A 19745-nucleotide genomic window follows, 5' to 3' on the forward strand; every position below is an offset into this window, starting at 1 on the left:
TCTTATCAACACAGCTCATGCAGGACAAGTCAGACACTTCCTGATAATGTCAGATTTGCTGAACAGGCACCTACCAATACATGTGCATGTGGCTCAACACCTCAGGTGTCAGATTGCCTGCATTTACATTAATCAAGGTGTGCTCACTGGAAATATGGCAGCCCCAGTGATGCAGAAGTGGTTGTCTGGCAGCTGAAATCATGACACAGAAAGCAGAAGATAATTTATGTTATAAACAGACAAAGATAAAAGAAAACTTAAAGCAGGTAAGGTGAAAATAACTCATGTGCAAATCCTCTGCATTGCTTCTTTTTTTGTTGTGACAGTCAATGTTTCACATTACAAGTGATTCGCAGTGCTCCATGTGGACTGTACAAATGCATGAATTTCTCAATTTTCATTACAATATTCCTCCGCAAATTAAATAAATGCAAGGGTAGCAGCCTGCACAAAGGGATCTTGACAAAAGACAGACCATTCCAGGACCAATATCTTGTTGTAAAATTAATAGCACAATTCCTGTAATTTACAATCGTGGCTGAGGCTCTTAACAGGCAGGACTCAGAAATGAAACTGTCACATAATTGCTGTGGGAAACACAACTTCCCACAAAACCAGTCATATTGAAAATTAAGTTCCTTCCACATAGCAAGATTGATCAAGTGGCATTCAAAGTTAATGCAGCACCAATGAAAAATAATAGACCTCCAACCTTGGGGGAAAAAAATTAGAAATCAATAATTGCCGCGCTCCCACCCCAGTCTCAGTTCTGGATCCCTTTTCTGCCCCGGCTAGCTCTCCGATGGGGCGAGAAGGGCAAATGGAAGCATCCTCCGCTGAGCCCAGCAGGGCTTTGGAGAGTGCTCTGTGGGTCTGACGGGCACAGCTGAATCCCACGGCGTGGCAAAGAAGAGAGTCTCTTGTTAGGGGCTGAATCCAAAGGTTATTGTAGCCCAGCAGGGCCCAACAACACCTGAACAACGCCAGCTAACAAGAGGCCCAGCAGGGCGCTTGCAACACCTTATATACTGAGAGGGGGGAATTGATCAGCCAATGGGAGCACAAGGGGAGTGGCTCTTGTATAGACAGACACATAAGGGAACCAATGAGGGATGGATATGGGCGGGGCCCCAGGCCCCTGTCCAATCACCAGGCAGCCAGGATGGAAGGTTCTGGATGTGTGGGCGGGGACACCGAGTGACGGACAGGGAGCCTGGGAGGGGCCAAGGGAATGACTGACACTCGGGGGAGGATTGACACCCAGGTAAGGCGGGAAAACAGGGACAAACCAAGCTGAATGTGGGGGTACACGGGAACGAACCATTACATTGTGAAATGATAATAAAACACGCAATAACACAACTCCACAAATAATCTGTAGCCTTGGGGTTTTTCTCCTGTAGAAACCAAGCTTCATGGCTCAGTTTGGAAGGTCAAATGTTCTTCAGAAGTTTCTTCTGTAAAACCTTTATACAAGACTTTTCTTCAGCAGACAACACTCACTTATTGACACCAAAACTTAAGAACTATTACAGCTACTTTTCACAGGTCTAGTACCATTTTCATTGACAAAATGGACTCATAAAATACTCCTATTTTATCTTACATTTTGTAATATAGATATTCAGACGTGTATGAAAGAAAGCAGAGACCTAATCTAACTATAGAGATAAAAAGTGTTTTTCAGTAGTAAGGTTAATCTATTGAAAACATAGCTATTACTCACATTTCTCTTCAGAAATATGATTTAATATGCCTCATTGTTTTCATTTTCACATCCAGGCTCCAAAACCATTCTCAAATCCATCCTCTAACCACAGATCTGTTTATTTGCTCACCCTAGAAGCACAGTTTCAACTGTTTAATTCCCAACCTCATCTTCTGGTGGGTGGTACCCAGTGCTTTAAACTGATAGTCATTTTACAGCTTGGTAAGATTCTACCAATCACTACCAATTTTTCTGTCAGAAAGTTTGACTGCTGATGCTTCTACATCCAGAAGGTCAGCAGAATAAAATATTAAACTTCCCAGCAGGCCTGTACACATTGTTGCAATATATGTAGAGGCGCAGAAGATGCTCTTGTAGAGGAAAGCATAATTCAAAATACATCAGCACAGCTGAATCTTCTTAGGATGACACAATAGATCAGAATTCTGCTGCAAGTTCTTTTACAGCTGAGTAGAACTGGCTCCACAGAGCACCATCTGAAAGCCACTGGCAAACTTAGGGACAGCTGGTTTTTTTCACCAAAAAATGAATGTCAGTCTCAGCAACAGCAACCTTCAAGTGTGATCAATGAGGAACAGGTTTCTGTGCACCTTCTGAAACCTCACACAAACCATAAATGAGAGAAGTGCAAAAACAAGGGCTAAATCATAAAGATACAACATCTGTATTAACTTCTATCTTTTCTTGTATAAATGCAGAGGAACTGAATGGATAATCATCAACCAATCTTTCCCCTGTTGGTACAAACTCAGTCAGAATCTCTTGATTTCTTGTTGAAGACTTCAAGGTACTTTATATAAAGGACTATATCCTTTCACTGAAGTTGTGCGTACATTTTTATCTGTCATTTCAGTGTGAAAAAAAAAAAAATATTTTACTGTAACTACAAGAATATTAGGGGCTTGTTAGGCTGTTGAGAAACTACTCCATGTTTCTAACAGCCAAGTCCATTACTTTTCCACATAAATTAGAATTCAAAATGTATGCCAAAGAAGAGACAAGTAATAACTCTAATAAATAATTTTCAGCTTCAACGTAACACAGCATGGGAGGTTCTTTAAATTAGGCAATGCTATTTAGTCTTCAGAAAATCTGCCAGATTCCACAAGGAGGACACCAAGGACCTTTAAATTAAAACACTACTCAGAGGAACTTTCAGAGAACAAGTAGAGAAGGACCACTTATAGAAAACCATCAAAGCCTAGTACTGGAAACTCACTGTAGTCACAAATGCATCACCCCTCTCATCACGGCCAGCAAGAACTCCTGCCCATTGGGCAGGGAGGTGCTGCTGGAGAAGCAGGAGCAGGGCTCTGTGGGAGCTCAGTGCCCCAGGAGCCAGGCATCTGTTTTGGAGATCAGCATGCAATATCCTGGGGAGTGGGTTATTTATCCTCCATTCACCAACCCATGCCCAGATCTGGCAAGGTTCTGTTGACTTTTTTATGGAAACCCCTCCCACCAAATTCTTATGAAAAAATTTTTTCCAGTGGAATATGGATGTCACATCCATGAGGAGAAGGAAAGAGGAGCTGTAATGCACACCACACTCCCCACTGGAAGGAGCAGAATGCCTCTGGCAATCTTCTATAACATTAACGTCTTACTGAAACAGTCTGTGCCAAATGGAAAAGATAAATTTGATGGAAACTGAATTTAGAGGTATGTGAATTAAGGGTTTCAGGATTTGCTACTGACATGTGTTAAGTCTTTGCAAGAAAAAAAAGGAAAAAAAGACAAAGAAACATAGATGCATCACTGGAATAAGGTATACCATAGTTCAGTAAGCAGATGGGCTAGTAGGGAAAATAGGCAATAGCAATTTGCACATCAAACATCTGGGGTGTTTTTAAGACATCCTAATAAGGTTATTTCTTCCCCTTTCATTCTTGAGATAACTTAGAATAATTTAGACTCTTTAAACCCAATCCTCTGCTAAAGAGCAGCATTTTTATCACTACCACAAGGCCACCAAAAGCACTTCTGCTTTCAAAGCATTCACTGTTCAAGCATTACAGAGGACAGTAATTACAGGACAGTTTATTTGCTGGGTTTCTAGATTTTAAACCTACAGATTAGCTCTACAAGCATCATGGAAGTCTTCTCATGACTAAAACAATTTCATGTCATTAAAAAGATGTTACAGTCTTAGCTGATTTGCTACTTAAAACCATCCTTATCATCCTCAATGTTCCTGTTAAAGAAATAGCAAATAGCTATCTAGCAACTGAGAAGAGAAACCTGCACCCAAGACTTTTAGAACCCTTTTAAACTCAGTTGTTGGTAGTTCCTTTGTTTGCTTCTTGGATTTTGGGGATTTTTAAACCAGGACTAACTAAACTTCAAAACCAAAGATGCTATTTCTCTCTGACTTGCCACTGAAAATCTGATAATATATAGGGAGAATCCAAATAAAGATTTATTTTGTAATGATGGAAGATGTATAAAATGTAAACTAAACATGCATAGACATGTCTATATGCATAGATATACATAAGATTATTTTTCCCTACTGTGATTTAACCTTAAGTTTGCTTTTTTTATATTCTGTTCGTGGTAAATCACCACGTTAAAAGATTACGCACAACAGTTTAAAGCAAAAGTATTAGCAGGGTTTTACAATGTACCATAGGAGATTATTTTCCCCATTACAGATCCTATATGTTAAGACACGGGTGCTGAATGTACCATGAGTTAAACATATGGAACAGTGTTCGTATCAGTTGAGCAGGGGTGGAGGGAATATAAAAAACATATATACAGTTGCCTTTCCCTCTGAGAGCCCAGCATGAGAGACTTGGGGTTTTATTATTCTTCATGCCTATCATAAGGTACCTGGGCAGAGACTCCTTTTCCTCAAATTTGAGCTCAAAGTAAGAATTTTGCTGAAGGAAATGCATGAGATTTAGAGAAAACACTAACTGTACTTTTCAGTTTAATGCCAGGAATATCACTGTGAATGTAGTCTAGATACAGAATAGTGTGTGGAAGCATGCAAAAAAAGTAATAGTCATTGTGAAAGTTTACTTGTAAAGAGAAAGGTACTCAGCTTTGATAGAAAGCATTTTCTGGAACAGGTAGAGACCATGCTGAACTTCCTTGCACATCTATGTGACCCCTGCTGATCCATGTCAACACTTGATTAATATTTCACTGAAAAAGTGTGAGGAGATTCAAACTTTGTCTGTCTGGGTAGGTGTTGCTAAGCAACTTTGCTCCTTCTCCGAGAACTAGTCTTCACAGCAACTTTTCCTTCAAGACAAAGACCTGCATCCACTCGAAACGCTTTCTCCTATGTCAGTGAAAAACCCAGCATGCCGTATTCCACCCTTCCCTTTGCCTTTCCCTCCCCACCTCCCAGTCGAGAAGGAACGAACAGAAGGGCGCCCGAAGCGCTGTCCTTCCCTTACCGTAGTCGCTGTCGTAGAAGACGATGAACTTCTGCCAGCGCAGCTCGGTGACCAGCTTGAGCATGACATCGTTGAGGCGCACGGGCGGGCGCGCGGCCAGCGTGTACTCCTCGTCGTCGGGGCTGGGGTTGAGCTGGCAGGCCGTGCGCGGGGAGCCGCCCGTGCTGCGCTGCACGAACAGGTGCGGGATGTGCATGGCATCCGTCAGCGACTGCAGCGCGCTGGCCGACGCGCAGCCCGTCGATGTCACCAGCGCCAGGATCCCCAGGGTCATCAGGTCGCAGGCTGGAGAAGACAAGAGGTAAAGCCGCGTTTGAACGAGCTCAGCAATTCCTTTGGCCAACCTCCATGCTAAGAAGGGAATGAGGAAGGTTTTTCCCTTGCCATCAACACAGAGCTGAAATTATTTCTATTATGCTATCAGCTGAAGCCTTTCAGAGTGAGGTCCTGTACCTTCACAGTAGGGGATGGTATCTGCAATCTGTCCTGGTATGCCAAAGTTGAGGACAGATAACAACTGCTATCAGTCCCTGAGACGGTAGCTGATGTGGATGGAGATTACGGCCCTTGCTTCAGAGGTCAGTCCTGGCGCATGCAGGAACTGAATTCCCATTTTTTAAAACTCATTTCACTGCTTTAACCTCTTAATCCTTGTTGGATAACAGTGGATGAAGATTTTGGACAATAAAGAGCAATTTCCATTCCAAGGACTTGCCTCATGCAGTAGAGATTTTAGGGAATTTTTAAATTGATATAAAGCATTCACTGTGTGTCTCAGAGCACTGAAGAAACAACAAAGGCATTGTTTAGAACCAGGACAACTCATGAATGACTAAACAATTATCAGCAACTCCGTAGCTGTCATTAAAAAGACCTGGAAAGCCACGTATCATTTAAAAACACAGCATATACATTTGACCCCATCCATTTTTGAGAATGCAGCATTATTCTCATGCTGAGTTTGAAACACAGACCATGTGGGGGCCTGGGCAGTCTGCTCTGCTGCTCAGGGCACCACATGTGTCGTGTTCTTGCAGGACTTCTCCAGATCAGGCAACCTGATACTCAGCTGCAGTTAGAAAATATTTCCAGCCAGGGCCCTCAGCACCTATTCAGTCAGTGGTGAGAAGACTGTGTAGGACCATAGGGCAGCCAGGGATGCTGGTTTTTGCTAACTCTAGTGAATAAATGGCAGCAAAGTGGGCCCTGGGAGCTCAGCACAGGAGACCCTCTAAGATTAGCCTGACACCAGCGCTGAGGGTGCCCCAGTGGCACTAGGAGATGTCTGCTCCACCTTTGAAGAGGGCTGGGGGCAAGCTCAGGTGTTCAGCAGTTGTTTCAGAGCCCAACAAGCACAAGCACAGCCTGCCCACAGGAAATCCTTGCTCTGCTGCCCCAGCACAGCAAAGCTGGACAGGAGGGGTCTGGAGATGGTCCACAGCCCTGGGCAGTGGAGCACAAGCTCATTAACAGTGTATGAATAAATAGACTCTGGGGTGCAATTCAGAGCCCCCTGGACACCCAGAGAGCTGAGCAGGAAATTCAGCTGCCAGCTGGAGAGAGGAGGTTGCCCGTGGTGGTGCTTCCCTCTGCAAGGAGACTGCACAGGCTGTGGGACTGCAGCCACACTGCCACAGGTGACCTGCAGCCTCATCACCAGTGGAAAGGCAGGAAAGAGAACACAATATATTAAAAAGTATTTATTTATCCTCCTCCAAACACTTAAGTATATTTCCACTTTCAGAGGTCAGAAAGTCAAAGGAAGTAGATTATGAGTAATTAATAGAAATTAATAGTTAATTATCAATTAATATTAATTACATAAAGTCTCCATAATTAAATACATAACTGTTTCTCACACAACCAGTGAACCACTCCACCAAAAATCTTCTTAGACCAGACAGAAAATAGATCTATTTCACTTTGATATGGGATAACAAAAAGAAAATGTTTAATCTTCTCTGTGCACAGAATGTTCACCATGTATCCTGATGCAACAAAGATGAAGAGCTTTTAAAATTATTTCCTTGATGGTCTTTACAATAAACATATGTCAGCTGCATTATCTAAATTTACTCTGTGTTGATTATAGCTATATGAAATTGTTCTTTGTTTTTCCTGAGAGCTGACCTGATTTAACAGCAGGGAGGCATTATATTTGCCAAATGGGAGACCCAGGTTCAGGAACAGATTTGATTTCCCAGGTTTCTTGCCAGAGAAAACCGAACATGTCATACAGGTAATTTATTTAGTCACAGTAGGGGAGGGAACAGAGAAGTGAGAACAGAGGGAGAGAACAGCAGAGCTGAGCCATAAACCCCTGCAGAGATCACCAGCCAGCAAGCTTTGCTGTCACTAAGGGCGAGAGCAGCAAGCCACACGGGGCTGTAGCAGGAACAATTTACTTGCAAACCAGACAGAAGGAGACAAAAACAAAGCCCTTTCTGATGGGAGGATGCATTCAGAGAGTCATTTATTTGTGCAATTCAGAGCTGATCACCAGTTGTGTAACAAGAAAAACCTTCATTCAGTGGCTGACACTAACCAAAAGCTACTACTTATTACAGCAGAAAGACCAGAGAGGCAACAGATCACAGCAAATGGGCCCCCTTATCTCCCAGCACAGCCCACCAAACATAGCTGAATTATCTCAAAGACCATTTCAGCTGAGGCATTTTCCCAGTGTTTTGTAGTTTGTGTCCATGGGTTAGACTGAAGAATTAGTCAATATGCTTCACATTCTGATATTTTTTTGTCCATTGATTATGTTCTGCCTGAAAGCATATGCTATTTAGTACGTGCGTGCTCCAGTTGCCTCTGTTTTGAGATAGCAGGCAATGAAAACTGGAATGACTAAAGAAAAAAAAAAATGTTTCGTGTTTTCTGAATTGCTTTCTTTAGTCAAATTACAGAATGTGAAACAAGAACATGTCATTCCTAATAGAAGACTTTCATTATACAAAAATACAATGGATTCCAAGAAGTTCAGCTTCTCAACAATTATTGTACTGAAGGGTGAGAAGGAAAGTATTACTTTTTACGTGAGTAACACAATGGGGAACAACAACATAACAGACTCCATTAAAAAACTCAGCAGCTCTTAAGGTAACTCCAAACTCCTTAGCAAGGGAACATTAGAGGATTACACAATCCTGGGAGAAAACTCTGGTGGACCACTTCATTTTTTTGGTATTTCCCCCACATTGCTACAATTTCTTGCACAGAAAAGAGATGCAGTTTTCTGCTTAATTTCGCAATAGCTATGTATTTGCAGCAACAATCAAATATCCTTGACTCTGTGACTGAGAGACTGGCTAATTCTGTCTACCAGTTGCAGTTTCATGAGCATTCAAAAGAACTTGTGATTTTTGCATAAAAAATTCATAACCCTGATCTTGACATTCTTACAAGCTGAATATATTTGATCTGAAATGCTTTGGTCCACATCAAACTACCAACATAAGGGAAAGGGGAATCAAAACACCTTGAGAACTTCAGTCATCTTCAACTACTATAGTTATGGTAATATACATTTAATAGTCTTCTAACTAAAATGCTTCCATATTTATTTATGTTGCAGATACCTTTACTTAGATAGGTTTTATAAAACAAGGCCTTTATTTGTTCCTGATGAAAGGACAGAAATGTTCTAGTAATCCTGCCCCAGATTTGACTGCTATTTAAACAGAAATAGATACTAGTTTAGTGTGCTGAGAGTTACTTATAACCATAAGACTTCATTTTAAGAAGATACCAACATCATACAAACCATACAGTAAGAAATGTGCAGTCTAACATAATGAAAACATGATCATCATCATACCTAAAAAAATAAATCTTCATTAATGTACTTGAGCCAAATAAATCATGTCATGGTGCTTTTTCAGTGTTGGCCTCTATCAACAGACCATCTCTCAAGCTTATTCTTGGATTTCATTGAAGTTTCCCAAACTATTGATTAATCTTGCTTTTCATTCTTTTGGTGAAGTAGCTCTCCTAAGCTATTCTTTCGAAGTCTGTTTTCAGAGACCCACTTTTACACATCTCTTTATCACTAACATTTTTATCTGTTATTCCCATCACAGTGTTTCACAAAACACTGCTTTCTTCTCCATCTATTGCCTCTAATTTTATTCTCACGTCATAGTAATATATACAAAACTCTCCCATTCTGTTACCCACATCTCGAACTCCAGACCACATCTCTAACTCCATTAAGAACACATTTAAGCCTGAAAAGGAAGCTATTAATTTTCAGACTTTGCCTTATCCACACCACCTTTCTCATCAGTGGAACTCCTCATGGCACATGGGACAATGCAAGACTTCTGCTGTGCTGCAATCATCCTTCAGGTCTTGCACCACTGCTTCCTGTACTTCCTAATTCTGAAGACAGGTGCAGATGGCAAAATCCTGATTTGACACTATCTTCATGGGGATATTTGCATTAAGAGCTTTATCTCAGATCTCTGTAATTAAATCCCTCTCTCCCCAAACCAATGGGGATTAAAATACTCCAAAAGAAACTGTTCTCTTGCTCCTGGCAATGTGACAACATGACCATCTCTCAGTCTCCCTTCAGAGATTTCCTATTATCAGAAAAGGGTAGACACTTCTTCCTTTGTTTCCTCCATTATCGACAGAGCAGCTGCCAGTGTAATTTCAGCTCTAACAATATATATCCACCTACTGGCTTCACACTGCCTCTTCAAACTTCCATGTCTCTCTGTCTCTCACTTCTGGGCATCACTATCCTGCCCACTCTGGACGCCCTCTCATATTTAATAAATCCTCTTCAAGCTTTCAGTTGAATATTTTTCTTTTTCAGTTTGACTAGCCCTTAGGAAGTTTTTACTGCACTGCAAAAGAAGAGTCACCCAAATCACAACTTGCATTTAAAAAAAAAAAAACACTGAAAATTGAGAGGCTGTTGCCTTTCTGCTTGGAAAGCTTTTCAAAGGAAGGAAGATAACTTCAGACATGCTGTATTAATTCGCAATGAAGTGATTAAGTTGGCACTTAAGTGTCTGTGATTAGCTTTAAAAGCCACCTTCCTGCTGAGACAAGGGACTTCATGCTTGCCTCAGTACTACTTCCTCAGTCAATCTCACAGAAAACTCAATTTTCACCTTATTTATCTTTGAAAGTCTGAAAAATACAGCAGATTCTGGGGAAAAACCCTGGTTTTGGGACCCTAAATCCTAATATTAAATGAGAATATCAAGGCCTGTAATATCTGCTGAAAATGCATAGGTAGCAGATCCAAACTGAACTAGCAAGCAGATGCAGAATGTCATGTGCTATATACAAATGAACTATTGTATTATTATGGGGATAAAATCTAAATATCAATTTGGTTCATTAGCCAATTTCAAGATAATCAGAGATACATGTAAAATTTTGGGGTGAAGCACTAAAACAGCCAAGAGTTAGGAGATAAAAATGTATCAGCTTGTAAAATTGTGTCTTGAATCAAGATGTAAGGTTTGTGGGAAACATACCCACAGAGATATTCTCAAATGAAATGGAAAAAGTCCTTCTAGGAGGTTTCTTGGAGCACTGAAATGTAACAGACAACGATGCAAGGAGAAAGACTGCATCCACCAAGAAATATTTCAAGTGGCTAATGATACAATTCTTCCAGGAAAAGCCAAAATAACACAAAACACAGAAGGGTTTTCATACATATCTAAGCAAAACCTGAATGTTTCTGCTGTAGTACATGAGAAACTTCAGTGAAGTTGGAGCACTGCCCACAGCTAATTCAGCCACCCAGAAAAAGGGCAAAAGACTATTAGCTATCTACATCTTACTCCTCTTTAGGCCTCCAAGCGCCTTTAAAATTTATTGCTTTTGTGGAAAACTAGCTGATCAGGCAGAAAAATATTATAGAATAATCTCATCTATATCACTGAGAATGCTTCTATTACAAATATTGATTTATACAAAGATTCACTCCTATTATTGTTGTATGAAAAACAACATTAAAATTGGTTATCTAAGAACTCACTGAACCTCATGCTTCACTAAATGGGGTTTTCTGAAGAGTAATTTGTTTCATGCTTCACATTTTATGATGTTTCTTATTCTTCAGCTTCTTTCCTTAACTGAGAATGGCAATTCATAATGAACCTGCATAACTTGCATTTAATGACATGCTATGCAGTTGTTCTCCCTTTGGATACTCAGCAATAAACTTATTTTTTTGTTACATTTCTGTAGACTTTTACTTACCATAATGTTCTATACTTGTACTACTTTTCTACAAATAACAAATAGTTTATTATTTTTATTAGGAAATCTACATGAAGCTATGGTTACTTGTCACATAATGACTGATAATATAGAGAAAAGACAACAAAGGTAGGCAGCAAAAACCTTTTAGGTAGCACTTTTATTGTAGTATCACCTTATATATAGTGAATATGGATATTTCCTACTCCATTATCAAAACAAAATACATCTTTGAACTAGAAAGAAAATTCATGATTTCTCCTCTGTGGTTTAGTTAAAAAAATAAAAAATCAAGCCAACCAAAACCCCAAAGTACCTTATCTTAGGTGTGTCCATTTTTTGGATAAGATGTTTGAGAACAATAAATATTCCCTCCTTCCTCTTTGCTATCTGAGAAAGGGCAGGACAGATGTACCAGTACATTCATACATTAGGCTGTGCATGTAAGAATGAAATAAACATTATGCCACAATATCTCTGACAAAGGAGCATCTGAAAAACATCTCAAAAGCAAGGAAAGAATGAAGATTTTAAAATGTTTACCAAAAAAATTGGCAAAATTGCTTCTAAAGGTCATCTCCCAGTTCTTGGGCAGTCTTTGTACTGTTTTTCCATTATTCAAGGAGGATGGGTAAGGGAATAAGGTGCTGGGGTCAGCAGCTGGCTCCATCCCTCCAGGCTCAGGGCATTAACAGGGGCCTTGTCCCTGCTCAGTGACAACTGCTCAAGAGAAGCAGTTTTTACATCTTCAGCTTCCTTTCACTCTACGTTTTACAACCTGATGTCTTGGGGGCCAATTCTCAGCATGTACAAACTCTCAGAGCTCCCCTGGCACTACCAGAAGTGTCCTTTATATCTAAATAATTGCCACTGTGCCTTGCTTGCTCCATTAGCCCCTTGGCTCAGCATTTTCAGTACATTCTCAGTGTTGGCTGGCACACACACAGACAGCTTTTGGTATGAAGGCTGCAAAATGCTTTCATTTCATAGGACCTGTGATGAACACCACAGCTGCATAAATCCTTTCCCTGGCATTCGCATAACTGCAGCTACTGGAGATTTAAAGAACTACCACCGGAAAGACAAACCAAAAAGCCATTTCTGTGCAGGACAACATTCTTTGTGTCAGTACTAACCCACTAAACCACTAACTGCCATCCTTGAAAAATGAACCACGAGCACAAAGAGGAGCAGTCTAGACCACTCTTCTGTTTGCATTTATGCAGACAAAAAAATTACTCCAAAATGGTAAGTAATATACAACAGAGAATAAAAACAATGATCAAAACTAGAGTTGTGTCTTTCATTTAATTTATGGGAGTGTATTAATAACTCCATTTTTTGATGGTCAATATAAAACACCAAGCACAAGTAACCCTGCTCTACTGACAACGCAGTTTCGTTTCTGCACAACTGAGTGATGCCATCAAGTGGTCAACAAATACACCAGTTGTTTTCCAAGTAAGGTTTTTGGGTTAATCTTCATTGAATACACTGCATTTTGTGTGGAGAAGCTGCTGCCATGAAATCAGCAAAAAGCACACTCCACTGATAAAAGGGCATCAATTGAGAGCACTGGTGACAGATAAGAGATGGCCTTGTTTTTCCAAAAGACAGCTCTGACACTTCTCTCTAGCTCCTCCTAAGAAAGTAAGTGTCTCTGAGAGCACAAAAGCCTTCTAACTGCTTTAGAGTTGATTTTTGCTATTGGTTTTGCAGATGGGTGGATCTAGAAGACCGCACCAGAAAAGTCTGTATAATGTAGGTATTAAAACAATTTAGCATTGTGAGTGGTTAAGGATGTGCAATAACCCAGAATTTAAGCCTTTTCTAGGTTTCTTAATAATAAAGAGAGCCATAAGCAGCTAAAATTGAAATTCAATAGTATAGAATAACTGCGCTTCTGTTTTCTCAACAAAATGTAACTCCATTACTGAAGATTTGCTCCTGGAATTGTAGTTTGCCGTGATTAAAAATGTGAATAAGCGTTTCTGGTAATTTTGAATAGTGCATGGTTCTACAGAACTACACATTAATCACAATGGCATCAAAATACTATTTTAAGGCACTAGGTGGAACTGAATCAGCTTTGACTTTCTTTTTTCTTTTTCCCTTTCAGCACTAGTTCTGAGGTAGAATTAACTGCAAACCATCTCAATTATTCACAGAACATAACTGCTTTTCTGAGCACTGCATATTTGATCTCTGTTCTTTGTAAGTTCTTCAATAATTATGTTTTCTTTTGCCCTTCAACACAGAATGAGCTGCACTCTCACCCTCTGCTTTTTTCACCTGCCTTTCATGACAAATCAATGACACAAGAGTATTTTTTACATCCTCGTTAGCATTCTGCAGGGATGCCTGACTTTGTTGCCTCCTTTGGGACTATTTTACTTGTACACACTGAGTATTATTTCAATGTCAATGTGACTCAGGCTCGGAGCATGCACTAAAGGAAAACGCTCCTCTTCCATCTACAAAAAGCTATCAAACATGGTGATTCCAGACAAGCTGACAAAACCTCCCATTTTTGGGTACCGAGGGGCACATTTGGACATGGAGCAGCACTGACAGCCAAGGAACCTGTCAGCCCTACCTCCTATCTAAAGAGACCCATGCACAAATAGGGCCACGAGAAGCTTCCCTTTGGGGAGAGGCTTCAACTCGCCCCCTTTGCATCACACCTTAAGCTGAATCAGGAGGGATGAGCATCAGCCTAAGCCTCCTCAACACTGCTTCTGCCCTACCTACAAAAGATTCTCCTGTTGTTTCCCCAGCACATTAGGAGCACGTGCCAGGCACTGCACACTCCCACTCACGTCGACATTTTAAGCAAACCAAAACAATGACGCATGATCTACTTCCCAATCCACCACTGGGCTCACTAAAGTGTCTGCTTGAAAACAGCAGTCAAATAACCCCAGACATTGCTCCAAAGTGGCACTTTGCATCCTCAGACTTTAAGGGAGATTCTGGGGCACACACAATGCTGTCAGGGCTGCTGCATTACCAGAAGGAAAATGATATGAGGCTACACCATTGTCTCATGCACAGACAGCGAGTTCCATACTCCAACAAGCAGCTCCAGAAATGCACAGCCCTAAAACTTATCCTTATGGTCCCATCTATGATTTTCCCCTCCCACAGCTGTTACTTCTACCAGCAAAGGGGACAGCAATATTACATAAGGCAGAGGAGACACCAGGAATCTTCACATAGCCAGGGAAGCACAGCCGTGCTGAAGGAGCCCACTTATCTAAACAGCATTCACTTATTTATGCCAACTGCTGAAAGACTCGTAGTGTTTATGAATCTGCTTGTGACTCAGGATGTATTTATAGCCTATATTTATCGACAAGCTTTAGGGGTTGATCTATTGAAAGATCTCTGCAATGTATCACATACTTACAACTGCATTCAAAGATTATGCAAATATGCCAAGCCTAGCAACAGTCTAAAGCTGCTATGTCATTTTCTAAAATCAACTTTAAAAGGAACACTTTCTCCTTTCCTCACTCATGAAAGACATAACAAATGCCAAAATTATTTTTACTCATTACCAAGGAAAGGTTCCTGTCCTCACTCACCACTATTATTTGTGATATAAAAACCACTTTGCTTGGAGATCTCAAATCTCCCATGGCTGTCCAGTGCTATAAACTGGGTAGCATTAAAACACTGCAAATCTGCATTCTCCAGTTTACCTTTTAGCAGTTGCCACTGAATAACTTCAGACACCACACACAACTTTTTTAACACCTACTAAAGCTACTTAAAATTATTGGAGCATTACTCTGAATTTCTCTCTCCCCTTCAGCTCTGCATGAGACAAATCAGGGGAAAACATAAAAATTCACAAATTGTCAGGAGTTCTCATCTGAATACATGAAATTAGCCAGTTGTTCAAATGTGTTTAACACCTGGTAATTCCCACTGTGAACCTGAGGGCAGATTTTCAAAAAGTCTCAGCATTTACATGGTTCCTTACCAGAGGCTTCTGCAAAACCAGGCCTCTTTATTTTGATGTTTAAATGAGACCTGACCTCTTGAAAGTTTTTTCCATTTTCAACCCTTTTATTTTTTTTAAACTATGTCACCCTCTGTCTCTGGGAATAAACGGGTATTACAATGGATTATCCCCTAGGCTTACCTCAAACCAACAGAAATGCAGAATACTTGGTATTATATTATTAGAAATTGTTTAAAAATCAGCCTGATTACAACTTGCACCTAAGATTTTTCTCCACATGAAAGTCACTCTATGGTAGACAAATTCAGACTCATCTAGAGGGAGCCACATAGAAAAGATGTGCTTTTAAAACACTTCACATTCTACAGGAATATACTACTTCCCTTAAAGGCTCTACTTTCAGCTGTTGTACAATTCCTTCAACTGCATCTGATGTCAGTAGCTACTAACTATGTTATATACACATAATATATATTGTCAGAGTGGATAGATAATACAGGATAACTCAAGCCCTGTGGCATGATCTATACAGAAATATCAAATTAAATTTCTTATAAGGTGCTGCTTAGGCTTTATTACTAAGAATGCTTAAATGGCTATTATGTTTTATGTTTGTGCTCATATAATCCCATTATATAACACCTTCAGGTAGCTGTCTTTAGTCACAGACTAAAACCAAAATAATTTTGTCCCTGTCCTCTAACCAGCACATTTGAACGTATTCTACAGAAGACCAAGAGAGTTACCACTGCACTGTGGTCAAAACGCACAGTTATTAAAGCATTATCACATGGGGACAAGTAAGGAATTCAATATTACACCTTCCTGAGTCTGTTTCCACAGGGCTTTGTAACACCAATAACCAGTGCTCGTGCAGAGAGTTAAACACAGATGGAAGAAAAATGCTTCAGCTAACAAGATAAACCTCATAACAAAGAAGCTAGTAGCTAATTTCAAGCTGGGATTGGTTTGAGGAAAGGAAAAGATGCACCTCGAATCTTGAAACAAGGAAGAGTAGGTCAGAGAAGGTTCTTGCTTTCAAACATCAATGTTTTTACCAGGTAAAAAAATTATGTGACTTATTAGAAAAGTGAATTTCTAATGAGAGAAACCAGTACAAGTGAGGGATTTTTGTTTGTTTGTTCATAGGTCACCAGCTTCTCACTAATGGTATTTATTATTGTATTATACAGATTTTCTGAGACGATACGATTGTATGCTCAAGTCATAAGTAGAAAAAAATACAAATCTTATAAAGTCACAACATCTAGAGCCTTCTTGCTATCCTCACACTGTTCCCCAAGCATTAGGGAATTTTACTGCAAGAAACACTCAAATCCTAAACTGATAAAAACTCAAGTTACAACAAGATACTACAAATAGCACAGTGTCAGCTTGAGAGCCTGGACATCCTGACAAGAACCATGGTATTCCCTGCAGGGCTCTGGTGGGCTCTCTTCAGTTGTCATTGTATGACTGCTATACTCTGATGTCTTCTCTTTTTACTGCACATCATCTTTATAAAATCACTGTCTCGCCCACAACATTTCCTATATACACCAGCTGAATTCTCACATTCTTCACAGCATCAATTCTTTTCTCATAATCACTGAATTGTTTTCTTAGAGCAACCAGACTGTAAGGTACAGGACTGCAGGGAATTACTACCCAGGCCTGGCAGGACATTACCCTCTTGTCTGACTGATGATAACCTGCACAATTGACACTGTGGGCTTTTAAAGTTCCCCTAATCTCTCCAAAAGTGAGGCATTGCCTTCTGAAGTTAAATCCCTAGACACACCATGGAGGTACAGCCCCCGAGAGCTCTAGTGCCTGATTCTGCAGACTCAATGGCTCCTGTTAGCTATCCAACCTTCCCAATTTACTTCAAACAGCTATTTCCCAAAGATCCAATTTCATGAGCATTAGGCCAGAACACATTTGTTCACTAAAGGACCTTTGTCTAAATACATACCACAGATGTAGAAAACACCTTGCCCTTCCCCACATCACCTGAGTTCTACACAGCTCTTAAGCATTTTCTACAGCATTAATCATGCATGCAGTACTATGAACCACTTGTATTTAGGACCTGATTCATCTCAGTAAACTAACTACTATGAAATCCAATTAATTTATTTCCTCACAGGCTGAAACTACTTTGTGCAACCAGAAGAACTACCTCCTGGATAGACATGTCAGCTGGGTTCTCAGGGGGGCTTTTGCCACAGAGGCTCTTCATTTGCACATGGTAAGAATATTTTGATGTAGTCCAAATCTACATCTTGAAGCTGTCAGTCTGGCAGACAACGACCTTGCACATTTACTAGTCTCAGAAACTCCATGGAGACCACTCATATATATATATTTAGACTGACAACCATTTCTCAGTTCTACAAGAGAAAAGTGCCGGGGTTTTTTTACAATAGCAGGCTTCCTTAGATGTAGAGCCCAAGGCACAATATGTTATCTTTGGCCACAGTACCAACAGAAGGTGTTAATGAAGCCCAAGACTAAAGCAGGGTTAAAGTTTGGGGGAAGTCTGGCTCCGTCTTGTACACTTTACAGAACTAGATCCAGGTGTAACAAAGACATATATCAGATGCTCCTTCCTCACAGCCCTCTCCTAGAGCAAGGTGACTACATGTACCAGACACAGGCTGGACACCCTGGAGACCACGGCCAGCATCCTCTGCAGGAAAAAAATGCTTCCTCTGTTCCCTGAGCAACAGCCAAGCACAGCAAGGTGTTAAAGTGAGCTGCAGGACCAGACCCTGCTGGGCAGGACACATTGCTCTGGACATTTAGGCCCCCACCACACAGAACCTGGGCTGTCAGAGAAAAACATTTTTCTCACTTCCACTCCAAGTCCCTTTCCAGTCTAAAAGACATTTCTGTGCAGTGTAACAAATGGCAACATCTCACTTAGGACTTTCTCCATTTCTTTGGTCCTGTGTGCATGCAGGAGAGTGCCCAGTACACTTGCTTATGTGAGCAAAAGGGGGTTCTAAATAGCAAAAGTGCCTATCATTTTCCCCCAGTTTAATGATACATTTGATTAACTGCACTGATCATAGCTAATCAGCTAACTCACAGACTTCAGTGTCTTTGAATGTCAAAACTGAATGAAATGGGTTTTGTGAGCAATGACCAAATACATCAGCTAAACTGTCAGAAAGACTGAAAAATAGAAAGGTAGGTAATGCTGCTCAATTTGTAGACTAATTTTTGAACACATAGAAATGCACAATGAAAAGAAAGGCAGTGTTTCTACCAATGCTCTCAAGACACTTATCTCTGTTTTGCATTAACTGGAAGACAACTTTCACATTTTGTGAACATACCCTTTCTAATATTCAGCATCCAACCAGCTGAACTCCACCAAGGCCCAGGAGCTGACAGACTCCTAATCAGGGACCTGAGTGCACACAGAGTCCCACGAGGCAAGCAGCTAAAGCACCTCTTTGTGCTTTCACCCCACAATGTGCTGATACATGAGGAAGCAAATGTGATCCAAAAAGGGCAGGTATTTTGAAGTGACAAGTTTCTTGCCCACTGACCCTTGCTGAAGTAATTTAAATATAAAGCTCTACAAAGCAAAAGATCAACCACAAAAAGTTCCATATGAAGAACATACTAAACTTTTTATAAACAAAGGTTAAACAATTAAACCTTTACATGTCAATTGAAGGAATGCTTTTTTTTAAATTTTACAATCTAAACACTTGGGGGAGGTGGGGGAAAAGAAACAAAAATGCATTTTTTAATACAAAAATTGAAAAGCAGCTGAAGTCCAATGCACCAGGCATTCCTGTCACCACCACCATCTCCCATTCCTGCCTCCTCGCTTCCCTCATGGCAGGACTCGGGTTGAGCCCTCAGGTTCTGACCCACACTTAGCATCACCCTGAGCAGGAGATGCCAACTCTCAGGTGCAGTTAAATAACCAGTGCCCTCACCTGACACCTCCTATGCCCATGTGCAACTTCACCCCACAAACCAGTCACATTTCCCAAGGGTCTGAAAGGCAAAACAATTTGGCTACTGATTGGCCTCTATAAGCTCCACTTGGGGTGAGCACCAGCTGGCAACTTCTTGTTTCAGCTCTTTGCTGTGAGAAGTCTGAGCTCTCAAGGGCAAGTCACACACAAAGCCTCCAGCATAAAGCTCTCCTGTACACCTTGGGTGCCTGCCAGCTGAGATGGAGACTGAATCTGTCGAGCACAGTCCCCAGTTTCCATCACTCAGAAGCCCTAACCAAGAGCAATAGGTTTCTCCTTCACCAGGAATGCCAGTGTTTGTTTAGAGTGGACAAGTGCCACAATAAGCACAATGCTTTATGCCACTTAGACAAATCAGGAGAGAGTAACCTTTTATCTTCAGGATCAATTGGATTTAGCTG

The 19745-nt window shown here is 40.7% G+C and overlaps 1 protein-coding gene across 4 annotated transcripts in view; it reads right to left on the reverse strand.

Annotated features, from left to right (window-relative positions):
- The window catches only part of GRID1 (glutamate ionotropic receptor delta type subunit 1), a 486950-nt gene that overhangs the window by 289171 nt on the left and 178034 nt on the right, over positions 1-19745 (reverse strand). For all 4 annotated transcript variants that reach the window (XM_031505170.2, XM_077784530.1, XM_077784531.1 and 1 more), the window contains exon 3: positions 5140-5424. In XM_031505170.2, coding sequence (XP_031361030.2) covers positions 5140-5424 — 285 coding nt within the window. The remainder of the gene's footprint in view (positions 1-5139; positions 5425-19745) is intronic.

This window comes from Lonchura striata, chromosome 7 (assembly GCF_046129695.1).
Source record: "Lonchura striata isolate bLonStr1 chromosome 7, bLonStr1.mat, whole genome shotgun sequence".
Lineage (NCBI taxonomy): Eukaryota > Metazoa > Chordata > Aves > Passeriformes > Estrildidae > Lonchura > Lonchura striata.